Source organism: Microtus oregoni, unplaced genomic scaffold, assembly GCF_018167655.1.
Source record: "Microtus oregoni isolate MIOR12 unplaced genomic scaffold, Mior012 000073F_002, whole genome shotgun sequence".
In the NCBI taxonomy this organism is placed as follows: domain Eukaryota; kingdom Metazoa; phylum Chordata; class Mammalia; order Rodentia; family Cricetidae; genus Microtus; species Microtus oregoni.
In genome coordinates this window covers 867,854-894,433 of record NW_024543982.1, presented here as the reverse complement: position 1 = coordinate 894,433, position 26,580 = coordinate 867,854, and the positions used below count along the sequence as shown (strand labels likewise).

The 26,580-nt window shown below is 34.0% G+C and overlaps 1 protein-coding gene across 1 annotated transcript in view; it reads right to left on the bottom strand.

Moving 5' to 3' along the window:
* The window catches only part of LOC121441091 (dachshund homolog 2), a 504,032-nt gene that overhangs the window by 249,892 nt on the left and 227,560 nt on the right, over positions 1-26,580 (bottom strand). Inside the window, exon 3 of the mRNA XM_041642221.1 lies at positions 2,473-2,585. Coding sequence (XP_041498155.1) covers positions 2,473-2,585 — 113 coding nt within the window. The remainder of the gene's footprint in view (positions 1-2,472; positions 2,586-26,580) is intronic.

The following is a 26,580-nucleotide window of genomic DNA, read 5'->3' as shown; positions in this document are numbered from 1 at the left end:
AGACAATTTTCCAGTATAACTTGGAGGCTCTGGTATCACACAGAAGGAAATAATACATGCCAAAGAAAATTGGGGCTCTAGAATTTTAAACAGCTTGGGATTAAACACACCTCTGCCTTTCACTTTATGGCCTGAATTTAAACTCACTAAGCCACATTTAACTTGAAAAATGAAGGCAATGTCCATAAGAATACTATAAAGATAAATAAAGTGTATATGAAACATTTAGTATATGAATAGTGCCATAGGAACTTAATATGCATTAGATATTTACCCCAAATAGGTAAGTTACTAATAGTTATTAAACAGTGAATTATCTTCAAGGTGTTTTTTAATCATTTGTTCTTTCATTTCCATGTTGTCTAAAAATCTGAACTCAGACTAGATTATTTACATAGTATTGCTTTTAGGCATACTTAATATATTTTACTAGTCTAGATACAGATTATTTGTTGAGCATCAAGATATAGCTCAGAAAGTACTTTTTCATCTGATGTGGCTATATTTATAAGACACTGTTTATTAATATATGAACTTGTATATATTATACATATTGTATTATGTATTATACATAAGAATTTATATATTATATATAGTTATTAATTTTCCATTCCCAAATTCTTTCATAACCAATGACAGCATCATCCAACATATTGCCCAAATAATATTAATCATGTTATTCTACTAGCTCTACATGTACGTCCAATCATTATTAATCAACAAATTCTTATTAATAAATTACTTTGGAACATCTTTTCCAATGAACTGAATGTGACTTCATTCAGATGCTCAGTATATCTTTCTGGAAAGGCGATAACTGAACTGTTAATCCTTTCTGCCTTTAGTTTCATTTTTATCTACCTTACACAGCAATTGCTTTTTTTTTTTTTTTTTGGATTTTCGAGACAGGGTTTCTCCATAGCTTTTTGGTTCCTGTCCTGGAACTAGCTAGATCTTGTAGACCAGGCTGGCCTCGAACTCACAGAGATCTGCCTGCCTCTGCCTCCCAAGTGCTGGGATTAAAGGCGTGCGCCACCACCGCCAGTCCAGCAATTGATTTTAAAATATTTACTTGTTTCTTTTAGAAATGATTCCTCTAATACATAAAATGTTTTAACGAAAAATAAAATGGTATACATTTAAACACATGAGACACTGAGACATAAGTGTAACGCCTGACCTCTTTGCACACTTTCATGTGAGCCACCAAAAAGAAAAGGGATAAAATAAAAAAGAAAAGAAAAAGAGTTCTGAAATATATTTAGAAATGTCCGGTCTATAAGAAAAGAGAAAACAACTTAATATGGCAAATAAAATGCAAGTTTCACCGTCATTTATTTCCTTCATTTTCTATTCAAAGCACATCATTTATAAGCCTACCACCTAAATTCTTTGCTTTACTCCCCTTCGTTTCGTTTCTATTCCCCCTGTGAAAATATCACTATCTCATCTCTTCTGTGCTTCTTTATTTCTGGAGTGCCATCCCCTGATTCTCCACATCTAACACTAACCCTCCAAAATACAGATCAAAAAAATCAGTCTTTCTGATCATTACCCAATTTATGAGAAAGGTTTATTTGCTTCTATCATTGTGATTTTTTCCACCTTATATCTAGTTGTATTATAGTATCTATCATGCTCTAATGTGTGTTATTATGTTATTATATCTTTTTCCTTTAATTCTAAGATGACCAAGACCACTACTCATAAATTTGTCCCTTTTCCGAAGGCATTAAAATCCAAAGTAAGTGGTTTATAAATTTGTGTTATTGATAGATGATAGATAAGAGACAGACAGATAGACAGGCAGACAGACAGACTGAAAGATAGATAATGTCTTTATTAAATGTTTTCCTGGTATAATAATTTTAAACATTTTTGATTAGATTAGAGAATGATTAAGCTAATTTTTCAAGTGTTTTGGATGCACTTTTAGAATATCAAAAGAGTTCTATAATAATTAATAAAATTAGTTTTATTAGATTACTTCAGTGTTGTAAAATATTATTCAGGGCAATGATCACCCACAGTATTATTACTAATATACTGTTGTTCTTTATGGAATGCATTTTCTTTCCTCATTCTTTAGCTGGTATAGTAACTTTAATAATATATATAGACACCCACAACAGACAAAATGAATATTGGTGAGGTATATAAGGTAAGCATCTGACAGGAAATTTCCTGATGATGTACATTTTTCATCCCACATCTTTTCTCCCAGCACACAATATACATATAGAAAGAGAATTCTTATAAGGAAATGACATTTAGAAAATCATATCCACTTACTTTGTGTCATTGAATTTTTTTTAAATCGTGTTTGCCTGAATACTCAAAATATTCAATAATTCCACCTCTAGTAGAGCGTGAAAAAGCTTTAAAAGACAGGGAAGTTACACCAATAATAGTTTCTTTCAAACTTTGGGCAGTAAGAAGAGACAAGACTGATCATCAGTTGGATCAAATTACCTGTTGGAGTGATAAGTCCTGGAGATAAAAGGCCTGGGACTGCATGGGGCAGAAGGCGGGCATTTTCTTGCAACACTCCCAGAGAACGCTTAGGGGGCCTGCCAGGTCTGGAACTGTTGGAAAACAAACACAAAGCACAAATATCATTACTTGATACATTTGCTTTCTAGATCTTATTTGTCAAGAATCAATAGAATCTTATACTAGAGACTATGTGCTCTCGTGGATTAATAAGAAAAACCAACATTTTACAATAAATTTTACCATGTAATTACGGCTAATATTAAAGCCACCAAGGATTAATTTTCAGTTTAGCTTTCATTTGTAAGCCAGTACTTTGCAATACAAACCAGCTGTTGTAAAGATTTCCTAAATTACTTCTTGCCCTTAAAGCTATGTGATCCCTGGTATCAATATACACAACTAAGGCCTGAGACAGTGAGTCGCAGAATTCAGACTGTACAAGATTGTACAGTATAAATCTCTAATCAAGAAACCAGAGGAGAGGGGTGAAAAGTTGTGAGATGCAGACTAAAACATAATGTTTTTTAGCATTTCTGCAACTGCTGGAAACCCATGAGGAACAAAGAAAACTCATTCCAAGTACATCATTTTATTTCTGCTTTCTTTGGATTCACTATAACTAAGAAAAATTGCTATGTATGTTGCCTTTTTCTCAAATCAAATATTTATTCACGCAATTTTATTGGTCAATTGAAAATTTTGTGCAATGCATCATATTCGGTCCTCTCCCACCTCTTCCCCTTCCATATCCACTCAACTTTGTGTCCTCTTTGTTTTGAACCCATGAAGTCTCATTTTTGCTGCCAATATATTCTAGCTGAATCAAAACTTAAGCATTAACCTAAACTATTGCATTTACACATTCTTAATTCTAGTGCAAAAAGTTCAAATTATTTCAGAAGCTGTGGGTGTAGCTGAGTGATAGCAAGCCTGCTTTACATGCACATAGTCCTAAGTTCAATCATGAGTACAAAGGCACGGGGGAGAAAAATAAATTACAATTACTGAAATAAAATTAAAATTTGTATATCTGTTTTACCATCTCATTCCCTGATACAGTATAAGAAAATCATCATTTGGAGGGTGCCACAATTCGCAAACTATCAACCATAGAATATTTGTATAAAGTCATTCTGAAGTTACTATACATCTTATTCTATTAAATGTATTAATTTCTGTTGTAGTGTTCCATGTCACAGTGTGAATAAGGAGGTCAAAGGACAACTTGTAGGAGTCACTTCTCTCCTTTTACCATGTGGATCCTGGAGAATGAACTCAGGTCCTTAGGTTTTGCAGCAAGTGGCTTTATTCACTGAATCATATCTAAAGTCCATAGTTTACATATTATTTTAATTGTGTCTAAGACATTGTTGCGGCCTTTTAAAATAAATGCATTTCATAAAGAAGAATAAAGGACTTTTGACTAAAGACTACAATACTGTATGTTAAATAGGGTGAGCATTGAAAAGTATTAGGTTCAGACGAAGACATTCCCAAAATGATTTCTGATTCACAAAGAGATATAAGACAAACTACATTCTATCAATTTTGCGGTAGTAAAGTGCTCCATCAATATAATACAAACTCTGCTTTTCAATAAGGAAAACCACTAGCAACTTTACTCAGAGGTACTATTACCAAGCTCATTTTTTTATAAATTGTGCTAGCATTATTTTCTGCTATTACACATCAATATTTTATATCATTCTAGCAAGAAAAATTGTTTTTCTCATTTAATGTTTCAATTTTATAAACTTTCTCTTCTTTACTTTCTATTCAATTCTGGGTCACAATTTATTTTATTTAACTCAGTGTTGATGCCCTCTTCGCCCTTCCCTCTTTTATGCCTCCAAAAGGTGCTAAAAGGGAAACATAAATTTTACTTCAAATTTCCTTTAGGGGACCAGGATCAGAGAAAACATTTATCAAGATATATATAATATAATGAAGATAAATTACTTTTAAATAATAGTCACCAAATCTAAAATTTCTAAATGCTTTGTCTTGTACTAGGCAGAGCTCAAGTCTCCTATTTAAATCCAGCAGCTCACTCTGCACTTCCTCCATGTGTTTCAGCGCTTCTCCAGCCTCATAATCTCTCCTCACACTGTCAGCTGCAGAAGGATGAAGCCTGATACCCCATCAAATTCCATATGAGGAACCATATAACACCCAACCATTAACAAACCTCATAATCTCTCCTCACACTGTCAGCTGCAGAAGGATGAAGCCTGATACCCCATCAAATTCCATATGAGGAACCATATAACACCCAACCATTAACAAAAGACTTTGAAAGCCATCTAGTTTAACTAGTTTTGTGTGAGTGAGTGTGTGTGTGAATCCTCCTTATTAAAAATAATTCCTTTCAAATAAATAGATAGATACTAGAAGTCTCTTGTTTAATGGTTCCACTTTAATATCTAAAATTTGGATTGGTACTGGAGAATCCATAATTTATGTCACATCTAAAACACATGCATATAAATTCCATGGGACTATATTCTCCATCTTTGTATACTTCGAATATCTAATTTATAGTAGTATAATTAATTGTGAGTCTTCCAAACAGGAGCCTGAGCTCCATGAAGGCATATGAATGTCTAGTAGGATGTATCAGTGAATCTTAAGCAATTCTCATGGTTTGTAGCATACAGGATGCCCAGTAAATAGTTAATTAGACCCATTAGTAGACAGGTGGTAAAAATCTATTTCATGGTTTCTATGGTTTCCAAATATTCATTAGATTGTTCTACTTAATAACATGAGCACAGAACTATTTCAATCATTTATTCATCAGATCATTATTTTGTTTTAGACCCTGTACTCTAATGCAATTATCTAAGCTTCAGAACATGACCTACACAAATATGACTATAACGTTAAAGAAGAATATGTTAGCTGTCACTTTATTATGCTCCCAGTGATGTGAGACACTTAAAGAACTGATTAATGGCTACATTTTTCTGCAGTCACTCACACACACACACACACACACACACACACACACACACACACACACACATTTGTTCAGTAAACCAGTAAACAAATATGTACTAGGTATCTACTATCTAGCTATCAGTGACACTGGGGTTAAAATATAAGCTTGAAAGGAAAGATAACTCGTTATGATTTTTCTATTGATATATTGTGAGAACAGGGAACAGACTCTGTCTTTCAAAAAAATGTGCATTCTAGTGACATGAATATATGTTTCCACTATTATTCAAAATTTTATTGACTCTTAAATGAGGATGGTGATATGATATTTCTTTGTAAATATGTTCAAATGTGTCTGAACAAAAATCCCTCACAGATATCACTGGTTTTAATTTTTTTGAAAGAGTTAAGTACCTGGAATAAATTAATTGGAATTAAGTTAGTGAAAATAATTTATAATTAGTAAATTTCTAAAAAAATATAAAATAGAATTAATATTATTGCTAGTTTCAGACTAGAAATTCATATATAAAAAGACACTAATGGTTCTAAAATCCTAAATTTCCTTTCCAAGATAATTCGGAGAAAGTGATGAAAGGCTATGTAGAAATCTGTAAAAACTGGAAAAGATCACACATTTTGATAGACGATTCTGTGAAGCTACTTATCTTTAAGAACTTTCTTATCATCAGGCAGATATTTACATATTAATCAAGACAAATAAACACGTGGTGGTTTAGCTAGTAAACTGTTATTTAGATGACAATTTAATCAGTATAGGTTGAAAGGTCCATCACTGAAGCATCCGGTTTCCACTAAAATATTGATTGCATTACTGATCTCAGTAATGCTTTATGTTACAAGGCACAAATAACCATGTAATTACTCTTTAATTGAATGATAATTGCTTCTTGGCAATTATTTGTTTCAGTTTAATTACAAGGTTATTTGTACTCTGTAAAATGAAACACCCCCTTTTAAAGTTCCTACACAAATAGCTCGGTTGGTATGTTACCCGCATGCACTATAAACAGAAGCTGCTAGGAAACATGTAAAATAACCACAGAAAATAGCCATATTTTTATAAATTATTTAACTAAACTATTAAGAGATTATGTTCAAGGGGATTAATGCTATACATAACAGTTAAAGATTACATAGATTTAAATTACTGCAGTCTCCTAATTTTATCAGAGTCCATTTTTTTATGAAATTTAACCAAATGGTTTTCTTCTTCCTTTGATGAAATTGTTTAGCAGAAATGAACTGGCAACCCAATAACCTGAGATTAAAGGGGGGAAATCACAGAAATAGTAATCACATTTCATATTTCTTTAATTGAACAAAATTTACATTCAACTTATAAACTTTGTAAAATTGACAGCTCTTGAAGAAAGTTCAATAAGTCTTCTAGTAACAATATGCCTTTCTGTGTTATATCTGTTTCCAGTTGCAATGTACATTGTAGCAAATACTTTCCCCCATTAAGATCATGAAACTTCCTTGTCACATTTTTTTATTTCATTCATCGATCCATTTATAAGTCAATGAGTAAGAAACTGGGGAAAGTAAATTCTTTGTCCTAAATTTTAAAAACTATTTAATAAATTAATGATGCCATAAGCCTTTAAAATAAATTGTATAAGCAATAGTTATTTTCATAAAGAATCATGTTATATCATCTTTATCAGTAAAAGATTTTGTACTATTCCTTAAAAAGACAGACAGAATTCTGAGACCGACTAAGAAAGCAGTCAATGATAAACTTACTAATAATTAAGGGGGTTTTTACTAGCAGCATGCAAGCCCACTGCAACTGAATTTCTTAAAGGGGAAGTATCAACAGTGGTGCAAGACTCACATCACTTTTTAGAATCATTGATATCTAAAATCCTTTCAGACAGCACAATTGATGTCTAATATTTTGTCTTATACTAAATGTTTCGAAGCAGAAACTCACAATAACCTCAAAGGTGTTGTCCACCTTTTTATTAAATGATTTCCTATGTGTTTATTAAGCTAAACCAGGATCTTTTTACTGGATCACAACACAAAAATTTTTAATCGAATACTGGATTAATAATAATAATTTGGGTTTGACATTTATTACAATGCTTCAAAGATGCCAATGGTTATTAAATTCTACATGATGTTTTGTGTTCATAAAGAAAAACAAACTGACTGCTCAGCAACCCGAATGGATCTTTCCTGAGTGATGACAAACGGATCAGTTCTCTTACTATTGTACTGGATTGTATTCCAGTCTATATCAAAGGCAGCACCAAACAATTCAGCAACTGAGAAAGTCATACATGCAAAAGGAGCATTTACTATTTATCATGAATGAAATGGTTCATGTTCTGAACCAGAAAGATGTCACTATGGTAACTCTAATAAAATAGTGCTTATGCTAAACTAGGCATCAAGCGGTTCTTGGTTCATGGTAACTTAACAATATGGGTCACTGTATCTCTGGGAGTTATTAATACAAGGGGGAAAAACAGCACTAGAGGAAGGACATTTCAGATTCTATTACTATTAGAATTTACTATTATACCCTAAAGTTAAATGTGGATTTTTTAATGGGTGGATATTCTTTAGTACTGGGAAAATTCTGAACATTATCTTTATCATAAAGATACTGATAAAAATCAAGGGATATATCCAGTTTTAATGACTAATGTATCAAGGTTCAGGAAGAAAAATCCACGTTTATGCCTTTATCTTATACGTGTAATGAAGTGACCTGTTTACAGTCACTATTTAACATAGGGAGGTTTCATCCGCTTGCTAATGTTAAATATTTATTTTTAGCCTAGCTGATGTCACTGATAACTCAAAAATTGGCTAAGTACTTCATATAATGTATAACTGTGGAGTTATTTTATACTCCATTTACCAGACTGCTCTCTATGTAAATGAAATATATTCTAGGCATGGTGTTAAAACCTTTCAAGGACATCACTGTCTGACATACATTTACTCAATTTTAATAAAAGTTTTAATATAATTAACAAAGGTTATATAGCATAAAAATGCTGTTCTCTGGTGTGAATTATTTGTCGATAATTCTGATTCTGCTTAAGCAGCTCCTAATAACATAAGTAGAATCAGTGCAAACTATAGAATGTTTCAAAAATATAGAAACAATTACCCTAATGTATATAAAAGTTTCAAAAAACCTAAAGGCATAAAGGCATCATTGAGTATATCACTGTGAAAAAATATATAGCAAGAGTTTGAACATTCACACCATTCTCTACTCTTCTGTTGTGATGTATGTAAAATAAAAATGTTCTCAGTTACCAATACTGTAAACTTTTCCTTTAACTGTGAATCTCCTGTTGTATGCATTTTCAGCATTCTAACTCATCTTCATTGTTACATCTGACACTCCAGGTCAAGTCTGCCCCTCTTCATGCTCTAGTTACTTGTACCAAGTTGCTTCATTGTTTTTGAATACAGTCTCAAACTGTTTCATGAACTGTCATAAAATATTTCTATCACCTTGTTCTCTTCTGCTCTACAACATCTAATGTTTTTATTTTACTTCATATACAATATAAATATCACCTCTGGCATTACAAATATGTGTTGGTATGCCAGCTGGAGTACTGGATTCACTCAATGTTAAGTCTAGTACTTGATAAGAACTATTCTACTATGAAAATGCCATAGTATTTGGACAGTTGAGGCCATGGTCTATAAACGTCTTTGCCTTGGGAAGGGCTCACTATAATCTGCTGTTCTGATTGCTATTTTAAGTTTTGTTTATTTTCATTTTATCTCTGTCTGTTAGCCTATATCAACATAGAGACCATATTTAATGGATATTCAAAAGAATGCTTTTAAAATGAGCAATAAGTCTCTGCCACATCTGCGCACTGGTCTCCTCAGCAGTAAGAAAAAATGATTTCTTGAATTTTGCATACAAATGGACGGAAATAGAAAACACTATCCTGAGTGAGGTAAGCCAGACCCAAAAAGAGGAACATGGGATGTACTCACTCATATTTGGTTTCTAGACATAAATAAAGGACATTGAGCCTATAACTCGTGATCCTAGAGAAGCTAAGTAAGAAGGTGAACCCAAAGAAAAACATATAGGCATCCTCCTGAATATTAACCTTCATCAGGCGAAGAAAGGTGACAGAGACAGAGACCCACATTGGAGCACCGGACTGAAATCTCAAGGTCCAAATCAGGAGCAGAAGGAGAGAGAGCACTAGCAAGGACCTCAGGACCGCGAGGGGTGCACCCACACACTGAGACAATGGGGATGTTCTATCAGGAACTCACCAAGGCCAGCTGGCCCGAGTCTGAAAAAGCATGAGATTGTTGTAATATGAGCGGGGCTGCGTCCCCAGCACCCTGGCCGCCTGCTAGCTTATGCCCCGAAATAACAACACACAAATTGTATTCATTTAAACACTGCTTGGCCCTTTAGCTCTAGGCCTTACTGGCTAATTCTGATATCCCGATCAACCTATCTCTAATAATCTGTGAGCACTGGTCTTAGTGAGCACCGGTCTTACCGGGAAGATTCTAGCCTATTACCATCCTGGGTCGGAGCTTCATCGCGTGTGTCTGCCCAGGAGCGGGGCATGGTGACTCTGCTCCAGAGAGCAGAGCTGTCTAGTCTGAGCTCACTTCCTCTTCCTCCCAGCATTCTGTACTGTTTACTCCTCCCACCTATGTTTTAACCTATGAGGCCAAGCAGTTTCTTTATTACTTAACCAATGACCTTCCTCCATCATGAGATAAAACCGGACTTGCTGAACATAGCGGACAATGAGGACTACTGAGAACTTAAGAACAATGGCAATGGGTTTTTGATCATACTAACTTTGTGGGAGCCTAGGCAGTTTGGATGCTCACCATACTAGACCTGGATGGAGGTGGGTGGTCCTTGGACTTCCCACAGGGCAGGGAACCCTGATTGCTCTTTGGGTTGACGAGGGAGGGGGACTTGGCTGGGGAAGGGGGAGGGAAATGGGAGGCGGTGGCGGGGAGGAGGCATAAATCTTTAATAAATAAATAAATTAAATTAAAAAATAAAAAAAATAAAATGAGCAATTAGGAGTCTATTAAAAATAATTGCATCATAGTTTTTCATATTGATCAAATAAAGTTTCCAGTAATTGTCAATCTCTGTAAAATCCCCTGATGATCTAGATATTTAACACTTCAAATCTGAAATTTAATCAAAGAAAGCAGGCAGCATAGTGTTAATGTCCAAACTAAGATGATCTTAGGAAGGTAGATTAGATGATTAGGAAGGTGATCACAATTAACTTCCTTCTATTAATGTTATGACATATTGCTATGCTCTTATATCAGTGCATCACTCAGCATTCATCAGAGAAACTTCTTGCAGTAGATAGTAATTGACACAGATATTCACAACTGAACAATGTCAGTGAGAGACATTGGAGCACTCTGTCCTAAATGGAATGTCTTCATACATCTTCTCACTGAAGGGCTCAGGGATCTATGCAGAAGAATAGACAGAAAGATTTTAAGAGCCAGAGAGAATGGATGAGTCAAAAAACCCAAAGTCTTTCAGAAACAAAAGTGTCACACACAAATGAATCCACACAGACTGTGGCAGCATGCACTGTGCTTGCAAAGTTTCAAGTCAGATAAAGTCCCAGCCCTGAGTTGGGGAAGTCAGCCAGGTCCCTTCCCATAACCATGAAGATAATTAAAATTGCTATCTTGAAAAACAGAAAATAACTTTTCTTCAAGAGAGAAGAGATACTAGGCACATCAACCATACACCAAAGCAGACCCCATGATCAGAAGTAGTCAGTTAACAAAAAATAGACTCCAATTTTGCATGCTTTGTTTTGTTTTATTTTTGCTTATTATTGATACCTTTTATCTTTTTACATTGTTGTCATCACTGTTTATTTTGATTTGTTTTTCTTTTAGAGAAAGAACATAAAATTAGGTGAGTAAGGATGAGAGGAGAACCAAGGAGGAGTTTTGAGAGAGTAAAGATTATTGTCAAAATATATTATGTATAAAAGTTAAATATTAGCCATTGTCTTTAGTAGCTACCAAATAGGACCAATGAAATTCATACAAAGAAACAAATTAACATGTTCAATATAGATTGATAGATCATATAGTTCATAGAAACAGATACAAGATGACACAGATCTGTGCCCCCATACTATGAGATTTCTAAGTATTTGAAGCAAGTTTGTTTCTGAGTTTTGTGTATATGTATAAATATCTTTGAAGGCTAATTAACAAAGCCTAATTTGAATTGTGAAAACAATTATGTAGTATAGTTCAATGAGGAATGTATTGTTTCTTAAAGTTATGTGTTGAAATAGAAGTGAAATGCCATGAGGTTACCTGAATCCATTGCTCATCACTGTGATTTAACCAACTAAAACAAGTTATTTCTATTTTATTATTTCAGTGAATATGTTCAATACATAGAAATAAAAGTAACTCCCGCGGGCCATCACACAGAACAGCAATTCTACCAGCATCCACAAAGTATCCTCAGAACAATAAAGATCATGTAGGAGGTTTTAATATCCAAGTGTAACATATGACCTAGGCAGGTCATTTAAAAAGTACTAAGTTGTTAGACCCACAATTTATGCCCCAGTCTTCCAAACCATAAATAGCCCCTTTCCCCAGAAAAAGCTTAACAACAGTCTTATTTAACCTTGACCTCATGAAACATCAAGAAATTATACTGTACACTTAGATCTTAGTAGGTACCATTTCTATTTGCTGACACAGGTTTAAAAATGTACCAACAAGTCACCCAGAAACTCAGCTACAGCATCCCTCAGCTGTGGTCTAAGCATAGTGCATCTCATAAAAATCCATAGGTATAGATCCATTCTGAACAAATGGGAAAGGACTGCTTGCCTCTATCCTACAACACAACACCAAGGGAACTTGTCTCAGCTCCATCTTTTCTCATATAAATAGTGCCATCCTGCTTGTATAGAAAGCTACCACGAGATGAACTTTGCAAAGTCATCTGGACTGGCTTGGACTCTATTTCATAGAAGATTCTGATTAGAACCTGTGACATCTCTAACCACTATTTGCTGTAGTTCTGGAGTTGAATCTTCTATTTTGAACAATTTGTAAAGCATGGGAGAGGCATTCTAGACTCTGCATTCTAGACTCTGCTCAACAACAGGTCTGGAAAGTACTTTAGATGTCAGGGTCAGTTTTTCTCAGCTACAGTATACAGAACTTCTCTGAATCTTGTCCACACTCTTGCCAATACTGATCCTACATAAAATCCTGATACATACCTAAAGTTAAGGTTTCTCTCTTCCAAATATAGCCTGAGAAAAGTTCTAAAGTTCAAATCTTTATGAGAGAAACATTCATCTAAGAACCAGTGTCAGACTAACCAGCCATTGCCCCCAGAAGATTATAAACATCTCTTTATTCTGGTTCTGCCTCTATTTCCTGTAAAATGACAGTACGCCTGCCTAATAGACACCTAGAGTGATGGACTTTCATAAAATACCTATTGAGGCTTGCCCTCAATCATATTGTTGATTTTGAAGCATGCCTCAAATAAACTACTACTTCCCTCAAATGCATGTGATACTATGATCTAGTGAACCAGGAAACCACTGTGGCTTTTTTATTTGTAACCAAAAAGATACACCTTAGATTGTCAGCCTCAGTGGTAGTCAAAACCACGTCGTGTGTATCAGTTTCTGCTCATCAAGGTCATGATATATAAATAATAGAAATAACCCAGAGAACTATCCAGTGATCCAATGTGAGAGCTCTTTGGCGTGTAGGAAAACACAATCACAAGCATACGAAGTAACTAGCCTACTGTAGAGAACTCTGAAACAGCACCTCACTAGAACACAAATCCTTCAAAAGAATCCAACTAGATGAAAGCAGAAACAGAGGACATCATATTTTGGACATTAGATTACTTTACAGAGAATATAATAATGTCTTTCTTTATTTCCAGTCAGTAGCACTTTTCAGAAATTATGAAACATAGAAGGTAGGTTATACTTGAAAATATGCTATTCTTGGTATGCACTGGAACACTGGGATAGGTTTCTCAGCTTTAATCCCTCCTCTCCCCCACTTTTTTTTCCTCTCTCATTTTGACTATCTTGGGGATAACACCTCCCTGTCATGATGTTCTACATTGCTAAAACAATCTACCCTGTACTGTAATATCTTAAACTATGAAACAACATGTATCTTTTAAGGTCTAAATTGTTTTAAAAAGATAGGTTCTTTTCAAGTGATTCTCCTTCATTTCCTATCAACTCTCAATATCTCCTCTGCTAAAGGTAGGACCTTGAGGGCTACTCCACAGTCCTTGGTAGGATTTTGACTGACATGATCTTATGCTGGTAACCATAGCTATCACGAATTGACTCTGGGAACATCCATGATAGTATGTTCCTTCTGTTCCATGGATGGCTACATGCCCATGAGCTTTGTTAGATACAGGGACTCATTAATAACAATAAAAATAAAAGAAGACATGCAGATGTGAGGGAGATGAGACAGGTGGCATTAAGGGCAGTTGGATAAAGCAATCTAGGGATAGATATGGTAAACATGCATGATAAAATCTATGAAATATGGTAATAATAAAAAATCTTTTAAAAACAGTTTTAACCAGTACTCAGGAGGCAGAGTCAGAAGCAAGGAGATCTGCAGGCAGATCTCTGCGAGTTCAAAGCCAGACTGATCTACAAAGTGAGTTACAGGACTGCAGCCAGCACCATGACACAGAGAAACCCTGTCGCAAGGGGGAAAATGGAAGAAAGAAAGGAATTTTAAAATGTTCACAGTACCCATCATTATCAATGAAATCTCTATCGTACTATCAATGATAATATTCATGGAATTAAAGAAAACAAACCGAAAATTCATGTGAAATCACAAAAAAAGCAAAGCAATCTTGAGTCAAAAATATAAAACTGAGAGTGTCACATTAATTTTTTTTAAAATGTATTGTGAGGCTATAGTGTTAAAAGTAGCATTGGTATTTGCATAAATACAGACACTTTTACCAATGAACTACAATAGAAAGCTAAGAAATAAATACACATATTTATACCAACTGCTTTTCAACAAATATGCCAATGACACACATGAGTATAAGAGTATAAGAGTTGGAAAAATTACTTCAAAAATATGCATCTGATAAAAAGAATATTATTTATATGGAACTCAAACAATAACAAGAAGACAACTGAAATGGGTACAATTCTATGTAGAAACTCCTTAATGAAAATATAAAATTGCATAATAAGTATATTAAAGCATACTTATAATATTTAATAAATATATTAAATATATTGAATCATCAGAGGAAAAAAGTACAATTAGATATCAGCTCACTACTGCTGTAACCAGTATTATCCACAAGGGAAGGGATAAAGAGGGCTGGCAAGCCATGTTACATAAAAGGTCGCCCAAGTATGGAAAAAATAAGTATATACAATTATAATGAAAAAATGTGTGGAGGTCCTAAGAATTTTAGAAAAATATAGTACTTCTTTGATTCCGCTGTCCCACTACTAAATATAGATCCAAACAAGTTGAATAATAAGTTATAGTCATCTGTATTCTCAGATTTATTTCATTATTATTCAAAATAATTGTCTACTAGCCTAAGTGTTCACCAGCTAATGAATGAATGAAGAATATATAATACACATATACCAGCCAGAAGTAAGTTTAAAAATCTCATTCGTGGCAATATAGACAAATTAGGGCAACATCAAGTGAAATAATTCAGAAATATACAAAGAAATCATTGACTAATCTCCCTCACATTTGAAATCTAAGAAAGTCAGGTATGGCCGAAGCAGAACGCTGAGTTTTAACTAGAGTAAACTGAGATCATTAGATGAGAGGAGAAGGACAAATATTGGTCACCGGATATATAATCACAGATATGTAGGAGGAATATTTTTAAAAAATGTTACCTTTTCAGATAACAGTTATACTGTCAGGGAATACAAATAATACTACTGAAAATAGCTAATATGGCAGGTTTCACAATGTATATATTTTAATACAATTTCACAGTAAATGTATGAAATGGTGTGTTCTAGTCCCTCTTTTTCCCTTTCATTTTAAAGTCATATAAATTTGAACAGACTCAAATATCACAACTAAATTTGAAAACAGAATAGCTTGGGAAACTAAGTGTAGAAAAACACACTTGCAAATTGGTTTTTCTTCTTAAATCATAATTTCTAAGAGAATGTACAATGCAACAGGTTCCTTTTGAAAATCTACATGAATTTACCTGCTTTCATGAGAAACTGATTGTGGTATGATTGAGTATCATCAACGGTTAAGTAGGACAAAATGTATTAACACAAAGAATTATGATAAACAGCCAATGCTAACAAAATCTTACGTAAAAATAACTTGTAAAATGAAATAAAATGGCCAACATGTGAGTATGTTTGTGTAAGTTTTCTCAATTTAATGAGCTTGACACCTCCTATTGTACTATTGTACTATGTATGCATTTTCTTTGACAGTGTTTCTGTCAGAGTCACTTTTACTTGTTTTAGCTTTGCAAAGTCAATGATTGCATCACTTTCAGATAAGCAATTCTAAATCTCATTTTCCACTATTTGTTTTTCTAAATCAAACACATACACACAAAAATAAATAAACAAATTGAACAGCTAACAATTATCTTCCTATTTTCTCTTTCTAGCTTCCAGTGAACTAATATTAATAAACTATTCTAAAATATTTTTCTAAAAGCACACTATTTTATCTTCATATCTATAATTTGTGTGGGGGTGACATAAAATTTAAATATGTATTTTTCTTATTTAAGATTTTTTAAGCATATTTAATGATGTGAATCACCTTTTCAAATGAGAATACTGTGGTTGCTATTGGTGATAATTTGATCCTATTGGTCCAACTACCATCAAAACAATGCTGCTAAAAGGGCCATTTAATCTAAATACATAAAATTTGCTTTCAATGCAAAATTAGCTTGAAATAAAATTAACTAATTCAAACCTAAATTAACTTCAGTATTAAATCCTGGCACAGGCTCTTACATGGACAGGGATACTTTTCTTGGCACATCGCTGACTGCTAAACCAACAGTTCAGGCTAAGGGAAAAGGAATTCCCAGGCAAGTTGTAAAACCATCTTATGAGGAAATGAACGTGTGTGTGTGTGTGCGCGTGTGTATGTGTTTGTGTGTGTATGGGGGGGGGGGCTAAGCACACAAAAATACATTGTTTAAAACCGGAAATAATAAAAATTATTTGCACTATAGGGAAAAAGTTAAAAATAAATATTAAAATCATCTTCAAAAATGGACATGGGAGAATTATAGTTGTATATGTGGATTATTTATACCTTATTTACTTTTTTAGTGTTAACTCACTTAGTTCTTTGCTCCTACATTGATATTATTGTAATTATTGTACTATGATAATTTTTGAAATAGGGTACACAGCATATACTTTCCTTCCCCTGAAAAATTTTCTTGAGATTTTTCAGTCAAGAAAAAAATGCTATTTTGACACAGCAGGTCAGATAATAACAAATATAAATTTAAATAACATTCTGTAATGTGGGCCAATGTAGAAATACATATTTACATCATGAACGAAGTTCAACCCACATGCACATAGTACACAATTGCAAACCCATTCTAAGAATTTAACATATGTTGAATGTGGTTTTCTTTAGAAGAGGAAATAAAATTCCCCAACTTCAAGACCATGAGAAATTTAAAGTTGTTAAGTGTTTTGAAAATTGAACATCATCAAAAAGATGGACTGTGCAATGATTCCTCGACATCAGGAAAGGGCTTGCAATGACCATCACAGTAACATTTTCCATATTCAAAACATTCTGGAACTTTCTGAATTTTTATAACACTTTCATCACTTCAGTCATAATTTTAATGTAGTTACTTCATCTCAGCATAACATTGAAGTGAGTAGTTTGCCATACCCTACTTATTACAGCAATATATCAGTAGATTCTAGCTACTTATAGAGAGAAGATTTTTATTGTTGATAGTGAAGAGATCTTTCTGTAGAAGCATTGTTTATCGTGTAAGCAGTGTTTGGCTTTACCAAAATTATTGCATAAAGCAAACCTCAATAAGAAAAGGAAAGAAGAGAAGGAAAAGGGAGACACTGAGGAATGGAAGAGGGGATAAAAGAGAAAGATTTTTAAAACACTGAGCTTTTTTCAAGAATATTTAGTACCTACCGTTCTATTTCAAGCAGTTTTGTGAATTCCCTTTTGGAGGTGGTTTTTGTTCCTTTAAAAAAGTATTTTATTTTATGTGTATGGATGTTTTGCCTGCATGCATGCCTGTGTACCACATGAATGCAGTGACCACAGAGGCCACAAGAAATGATCAGAACTCCTGTGACTGAAGTAACAAATGTTTGTGAGCTGCCATGTGGGTGCTGGGAATAAAACCTGGATCCTCTGGAAGAGCAGCCAGTATTTTTAACTATTTAGCCATCTCTCCAGCCCGTTTCGGTGTTTTAGAAGTACAAATAAGAGCACAATTTAATGATTGTTAAGTACTTTCAACTGTGGCTTAAAAGTCCAGAATGAACAGGTGGCAATGTTACTAATCAATACAACAGAAGAGAAGCACACTGAATATTTTCACAATCTAAATTTAGGAATGGAACATTTATTTTAAATTGTCAAGATGCAAAACATTAAAAACAATTTCTTTTGGTTTCATAGTTAGATGCTAGGGTTCTACTACACATACATTTTATTAGAAAAGCCTTAAATAAGTTCAGCTTGAAAAGTGAGGGACTAAAGTCAGTTGATCAGCAAGATAATTTCCAATTTAAATAGAGGTATATGAAAATTATTTATTTCAAATATGCTTCAGAGTAAAAGTCAGAAAGGAAAGAGTTTGATTTCTGGTAAATTCTTGCTCACAAGCTACTATACCCTTTATCTTACTGTCTTCCAAAATTTTAGTGGTTAAATTTAATCTAAACCACTCATTTACCCTTTGTATATAACATTTATGAGGTGCTTTTCAATGACTATTTGCATTAAAGAGTGCAAACTCTCTGACAGCTTCCTTTAAATTCTTGTGGTTAAATGAGTATTTCACAAAAACCCCTCTTCACATCTGCACATATTATAATTTACACATTAAAAACAACAGAGTTTCACCTTAGGCCTCCTGCCAAGAACAATAACTTTGAATCTTTTTTTTTTATCATTTCACAAAAAGGTAATTATAAATGTTAAAGTGGCAGGAAAGTTACTGTGGTGAGAAAGCATTCAAAATAGTGTTCCCCAAATGAATTCAGAAATACTAATGGAAGTGTGTATGTACATATATATCTGTGTGTGTTATTTTTTATTTTTTTTTTTGGTGAGAAGAAACATGTCAAGTAGAAAGATGACATATTCAACTAAAGCTGTCATAGATCTACTTCATTGTCCTAGGCACAACCAGCCTCCTTTTGTGCTAAATGGACAGGAAAGCTAACAAACAGTCATCATTGGTGCTTTTTGGTAAAGAGCCAACGATGAATTAAATATGCAAAAGGTTACTTAGTGATTTTACTCTCCATAATTGAAGCTATCTAACAATTTAGTAACTATATTTTCCCTGAAGATAAGTATGCTCATTTAATTCGTCTTTTGTTGGAAACTGAATGTGTATAGTCTAATCTTGGAGCCTCTTCCTCCACACTACAGGTGCTTCCCTTTTGCTAATTAAACATTAACATTGTGCAATTGTTGATGCTCTAAAATTGGTGGTTAATTACCTCTGGCTAAGTGTACCACAGAAAGTCTAAGTTGTGTTCCAGATAAATTGAAATGAATACAAGATGTTTCCGTCCTCTGTCCTCTGAAACACTATGCTGGAAGACTATGATTTATTTTCCAAAAAGTCCTACCTAAATGGCATTGTATTTTATCATTTTATTCCTTGAAGGAGGGAAGATTGTGTGTTATGAGTAAACTATGATCATTTAAGAGATATGTTACATTACTTAGTACCTAAGGTCATAATCAAAGGCATACAGATTTTGTCACAAACTTGCTACATGTATGTTATGAAGTTTCTTCTTTTTTGTTTTGATTATTTTTCTACTGAAACTTACTGATTAATGTGAAATTATACATGATCCTTTGAGTAAACACCTATAATTCAAATTAGCACTTCTAATATTTAAAAAATCATATATATATATATATTATATGTACTATATATTCTTTATATTTGAGAAATATATTCATGCATACAATGAAATATGTTTGTTTCTATACCCTGTTTATCTTAACAACCTCACTATCCCCCAACATGCATCCATTCCAACTTCAAAGCTTTGTTATTTTTGTTTGTTTTGTTTTCTTTTTGGATAACTCACTAAGCCCAATTAGTGCTGCCCATATGTGGATGGGTGTGAGGCCATCTGGAAGAGAAGTTGTAAAGAAGGCATCTCAAGATAAGTGTCTCAAACACTTGTAGTTTTGCTATTGTTATGTCTCTTGCTGATCAAACCTTTCCTAGAGATAGTGCAGCCCTCACTATCTATATCTACCTCTTGGCACCTAAAATAGTTCCGTACTTTGAACTAAGGTTTCCTCCTAGATAAACAAAGTCGACTGCTTGAGGTTCTGATTTTTAACAATGTTAAAATCCTTGTGTGCCCTTCCCTTGTGTTGTATCTCAGTCTTCTCAATGTTTACTTTTATACCAAGATTTTCACTTATTTCCACCACTCTATTTACCATGGCCTGTAACTCATTTGGACTTTCAGCAAGTAGTGCTGTATTATTGGTGAAACACAAGTTATTGATTCAAACACCACCTATCTGCACACCTATCTCTCCTCATCCACCAGGGTTGTTGTTATTATAAATTCCAAGAATGTATTAAAGAGTAGTGGTGATAGGATGCATCCCTGTAACACTCCTACAATTGTCTTAAACTGATCACTTAGTTCTCTACAGATTTTGACTGATACAAAGGTATCTTTATAGGCCTTATTTAGTATTCTTATGATTTTCTCTGAGTATCTGTAGAACCTCATTGTTTCCCAAAGTCCTTTCCTCCAAATGCTATCAAATGCCTTGCTGAAGAATTTTAACATTGTAATAAAGAATCAGAACCACATGCAAACAGTTAACTTTGTCTATCTGAGAGGAAACATCATTTCAAAGGAGGGGACTATTTAAGATGTCAAGAGGCAGATAGAGATAGCAAAGGCTTCAATCCAGGCACTAGGAAAGGTTTGATCAGCAAGGGACATAATGACAACAAAATTACAAGTATGTGAGACACTTGTCTTGAGCTGCCTTCTTTACATCTCTGAAACCTAGACAATGAAATGCTCCTCAGTATCGCGGCTGAATGTGTTTGAGATGGCATGTCTTAGGAGAATTCTAGGCATCACACGAAGAGATAGGCTGTGCAACAATGACATTAAGAAACATCTCCATCTACAGAAGGAAGTAAACTACAGGATACAGCAACAGTGCTTGAGATATTTCGACCATGTTCTGAGAATGATTGATGGCAGATACCCAAAGATAGCACTGCCTGGAGGAGTGCAGAGTAAAGTGCAAGGCCCAAAAAGTGCTGGATAAATAGCATAAGGAAGACTGTGGAACCTTGGATATGACAATAACACAAGCATCTAAGACTGCCAGGATAGGAACAACTGGAGAACCTCCATAAATAGGCTGTCCATGCATGCTTAAGCAATGCTGAGGCATGAATGAGTGAGTGAATGAATGAATAAATGTGAGACCATCCATTGGAGCATGGGAAAGCTACTAGTGCCTATATCTTATCAAAAAAATGATTTTTCACTTCATTAGCAACTATTCATTGCTAAAAGCTCCTTTGTAAGGGGAGGGGCCTAGAGACTCTCTATTTCACCTAAACTTGGATTTAGGCTATCTTCATTTTGTGGAGAAAATTACAGCTGCTGTGACTTCATGTGCCCATTACACATGTCATAGCCAGAAGACAACATTTCACAGAACTTCTCCCCATCCTCTAGTTCTTTGATTTTTTGAACTCCTTACATGATGTTTCTTGAGATTTGACAAGGGTGGTATGGGATGTACTGCTGAAGGCAGTGCATTCAGTCTCATATTCTCTTTACTTTAACTGGTTATGCATCATTTATGCTGTGAAATAGTAACATGCTTGCATCAGCTTTTATCTGCTTATAACCACTAATTGCATGTATCACTTTCCAATGTAAATATTAAGAATATCTTACTGGTGTCTTGAAATTAGCCAAGGGCAAACTTGGAAAATTTAAACTATGAAAACCAGTAGCTTTATATATCAGGGCTACACATCATCTCCATCCACTGTTAAACATTTACAATCATCTGCAAATCATTGGGTCATGTTTTCGAAAACAAATGTTTAGAGCTCACTACTTTCCATTTTTAAATAATTGTAAATAATTTTTTCTTGTTGTGGAGTGTTTGTTTAACTAGGCAAAGATGTGCTACTTTAATTCATGTTGCAGAATAATTATTTATAAAGATGAGCTGCATTTGTTTAATGATGTAAAGGTATGTTATGTTTGTTTAGCTGTGTAAAAATGTGATGCTGTTTCACATTGCCTGCCTGAGGTACCTGATCGGTCTAATAAAAAGATGAATGGCCAATAGCTAGGCAGAGGAGAGGCAATTGAGTTTGGCAGACAGAGAGAAAAGGGAGCCAGCCAGCCAGATCATCAGAGGCCAGTCACACAGACATGAAGGAAGCAGCAAAGTAGGACATACAGAATGAAAGAAAAGTCAAACGCCCTAAAGCAAAATGTAGATGAAGAGAAATGAATATTGAGTTATAAGGACTAAATGGGACAAGCATAAGATAAGGCAAAGCATTCATAACTAACAATAAGTTTCTGTGTCATGACTTGGGGGATGGTAGTCTGAGAGAGCCTGGTACAATTCTTGCAATTAAAAGTTATGGAGATATTATAAAGTATCTTACTTTAGTACAACCTAACTAAAGAAAATATTTATATATCAAAATGTAGGAAATAACAGTTTCCCTAAACAATTAGGAGTTATAAAATGAGCATGCATATATGAGAGTATTATAACAAATTTAGAACTTGTATTATTATCTCTATATTTCAAAATTATCTAACCTCTCTGGACATTCATATTTGTTAGCCTGAAGATGTTAGTCTAAATGATATATTTTTCTTATAGTTTAAATTTATGGGATTTTATAAATTTACAGTTATTTATTTATTAGAAGGCGTTGCCTGTGCCACACTGTGCAGGTCAGGAGAAAACTTATAGAAGTGGATTCTAGTTTCATCATATGGGTCCCAAAGATTGAACTCTTTTCATAAAGCTTGGCTCCAAGTGTCTTTGATGTGGGATTCCCCTCTGCATGTTGTGAATACTACTGGTTAATAAAGAAGCTATTTTGGGCCCGTGAAAAGGCAAAGTAGAGCTAGGCAGGAAAAACTGAACTGAATGCTGAGAGAAAGAAGGTGGAGTCAGAGAGAAGCCATGGAGCCACCGCCAGAGACAGGCATGCCAAAACTTTGCTCATAAATCACAACCAAGTGGCAATACACAGATTAATAGAAATGGGTTAAATTAAGATGTAAGAGTAAGAACTAGAGCTAATGGGCCAAGCAGTGATTTAATTAATACAGTTTCTGTGTTGTTATTTTGGGGCTGAGCAGCGGGGCACACACAAGCAGATGCCAAAGTGTCTTTACATGCTGATCCACCTGTCAGGCCCATTACAGGATATTTTAGTAATACCATAGTGCTTTTAATGTCCTACATAAGGGTCAATTGTTCCTGTCTTTTGCATAGTAGGAGAGGTAACCAAATGAAATGGTTTATAAAGCATTCAATTGCACTTTGTCTCTTCATGGTCTTTCTCTAATTTACTTTCCAAATTATGGTGAATTTCAATTCTCAGAATGTTAAATATCCACAAATGTCAATGAATCCCATGCTAAACCATTCACATCCTACACAATTTAATTCTCCACCTCCACTGAAAATCAGCTATTTTGGATCCAAATTGTTTTTCAGCATCTAAGTAGAAATTTTCAGAAAAAAATAACTTCCTGTGTACATATTGGAAAATTTTTATATGATCAGAACCTTTTAAAAATGTTTCATTTTTATGATTATTTTTGAGTTCATATGTTTATATGGATGTCTGTGTGCATATATGTTTGTGGCTGCACATGTGTATGGGTGGCTGCATATACATGTGTGGGGCTGTGTACATGAGTGTGTGTCAGAATTTAACCTCAGGTGGCAACCACCATTTTTTGAGAAAGGGTATCTCACTGACATAGAATTTGCTAAGTAAGTTACACTGTCTGGCTTGTAAGGCCCAAGAATCCTTCTGCATTAATTTCAATAATGTGATTACAAGCACTACAACCATCCCCAGCTTTTGGATTTAGGTTCTGAGGTTCAAAGTCAGGTGCTAGGGTTGTCAAAAGTAAACATGTTTACCAACTGTGCTGATAAACTTTATGTCAGTATGACACAAGCTAGAACTATCTGAAAGGACGGATCTTCAATGGAGAAAATGCTTCTATAAAATCCAGCTGCAAGTCATTTTCTCAATGAAAGAGTGATTGATGGGGAAGGGATCAGCCAACTGTGGGAGGTTTCATCCTTAGGCTGATAGTCATGGGTTTTATAAGAAAGCACTTTGAGCAAGCCATGGGAAACAAGCCAGTAAGCAGCTGCTCTCCATGGCCTCTGCATCATTTCCTGCCTCCAGACACCTACCCTGCTTGAAATTTTGTCCTGACTTCCTTTGGTGATAACAGCAATATGGAAGTGTAAGTCAAATAAGCCCTTTTATCCCCAACTTGCCTTTTGGTCATGGCATTTTCGACAGAGCAATATAAATCCTAGGGCACCAACTATGACAACTCCCTAGCCCTTAGAGCTTATCATTCTTCAATGTTTCTAAGTATACAGAGTAAAAATAAAACAAAGAAACTAAACTATCAGTTCAATAACCAGACATAAATATATAAACTAAAATATATGAATAAAAATATAAAATACAATAATATAAAAAATGATATTGACTTTACTGGAAATAACAAAGACAGAACTTAATTTCCTTAAATATATCATAATCTAAGATAACACTTTTGTTTGATAGGAATAGTATTCAACAGGCAGATAAAGATTAAGTTCTACAGAGAAAATTATGGTATATGAGTAAAAAACACTTTAGTTAGTGAGGTGTGATTCCACAAAATATTTACTTAATCAAAAATCCAAACTTAATTCAAAGGCAACTGCAAATCACTGCCACTTTCCCAACTAGGAATGACTCTGAGGATGGTTCATAACATGTATGTTCTCCATCAGAAAGAGTAAATGATGTGATATGAAGAAATAGGGCATATATCTAAAACATGAATGCATTGATGTCAAATATATAAATAGTCTTTTAAATTGTATATGTAGGATGCAAATGTAGTTGTTGTGCTATTACTCAACCATAATTTAAAACTACATTTCTGTCCCTACCCTTTACTCTTATGTGTTTATTTGGGACTAAATGACTGTGGGACCTAGTGGGACAGAAAACCCTGTCAACATGTATACATCTTAAATACTAGTGCACCATTCTAATGGATGACCATGGCTTTTAAGTCTCATATAATTAACACAAAACACACAAGGAAGCAAAGACAAATGTAGCTATTATTGTGTATTCTGACCTCAAAATGAATGAATCACAGTAGTTCTTAACAGGAAAAATATGAAATCATGTATGCTTTTCAGAAGATGTTGCAATTACAAATCCATTACCCTATTATGAACTCTCAGAGATTGTGACAATATGCCCAGGGACTGCAGAGATCCAAGACAGGTGGGGTCCTGAGCTGAAAGGGTAATGGACATAAGCCCCCACTCCTCACCTAGAATTTAACACAAATTATTAAGGACTTGCAAAGAAAAAGCTAGTTTTCTCTCACTGGTTATACAAACCACACTTAAGCTCAGGGCTCATGACTCAATGGTCGTTTTTGAATTTTCCTTTCTCTCAAATGTCTTATTTGGATATTTTACTGTTTTTTGTTTTATACATTATGCATATTTTAGACAATTAAGGAGAGTTGGGGAAATAGTCTTCCCTAAAGAAGAAAATATTAATTGGTTATTTAATACCAAATAGTTCTGAAAATTTACATACAATAATAATACACAGAACAGCGGGTTATAATTGGGAATATATGTATATACAAATACATTTATGCATTTAACAATAGTTAATAAAAAGACTTCAAATTTAAAAGAAAGCAAAAAGAAGTATATGGGACATTTAGAGGGAGGAAAAGGAAGAGAGAAATGTTGTTATTATACTATAGCTCAAAAAGAAAAAAATAGAAGAAAAAGTAATTCTGGGTCTATAAACACTGAGTAACTAGTTGTATTTTACACAATTGATTCAGAAAGAAAATCTTCTAATTTAAAAGAAATTCAAGAATGGTACTTATAATCAAATTGAAATTGCAAAGCTTCTATCTGGTAACTGACTTCTTGGCTTAAGCTCTATTTCATGCAAATAAAATATCTTACATTTATTTCCTGATGATTTCTTATATGCTCACACACAGCTACAAAAGTTTCATTGTATTCTAAGTAGTCAGGAATTAACAATCACAGCCAAACCAAACAGATCCTGCACTCTCCATTTAGGTCACATTAGTAGGTTGCATGCATCTTTTGTATTTCTAAGTCACATGGCACCAAATACATCTTTAAGAATTATTATGAGACATTGGCTTTAGGACCTAACTTTAGACAGATCATTTATCAAAGCAATTAAGATTACTACTACTATCTGACTCCCCTTCTACAGTCTAAGTGAAGTCTAAGAACTAGATAAATGTTTAGCTCATAATCTTGACCTATCTACTGCGTTGCTAACATAAAAGGTGCTACTTTATAGAGATTTTGAAAAAGAAAATACATAGTAATTATAAATTCTTATTTTAGTATAAGGCAGACAAAGATTGAACCCAATATCATTGCCAAATATATAAGATTTTATATTACTGAAGTCATTTAACTTCTAATCAACAAATTGAAAGTACTGATAGCTAAATTATAAAGGAA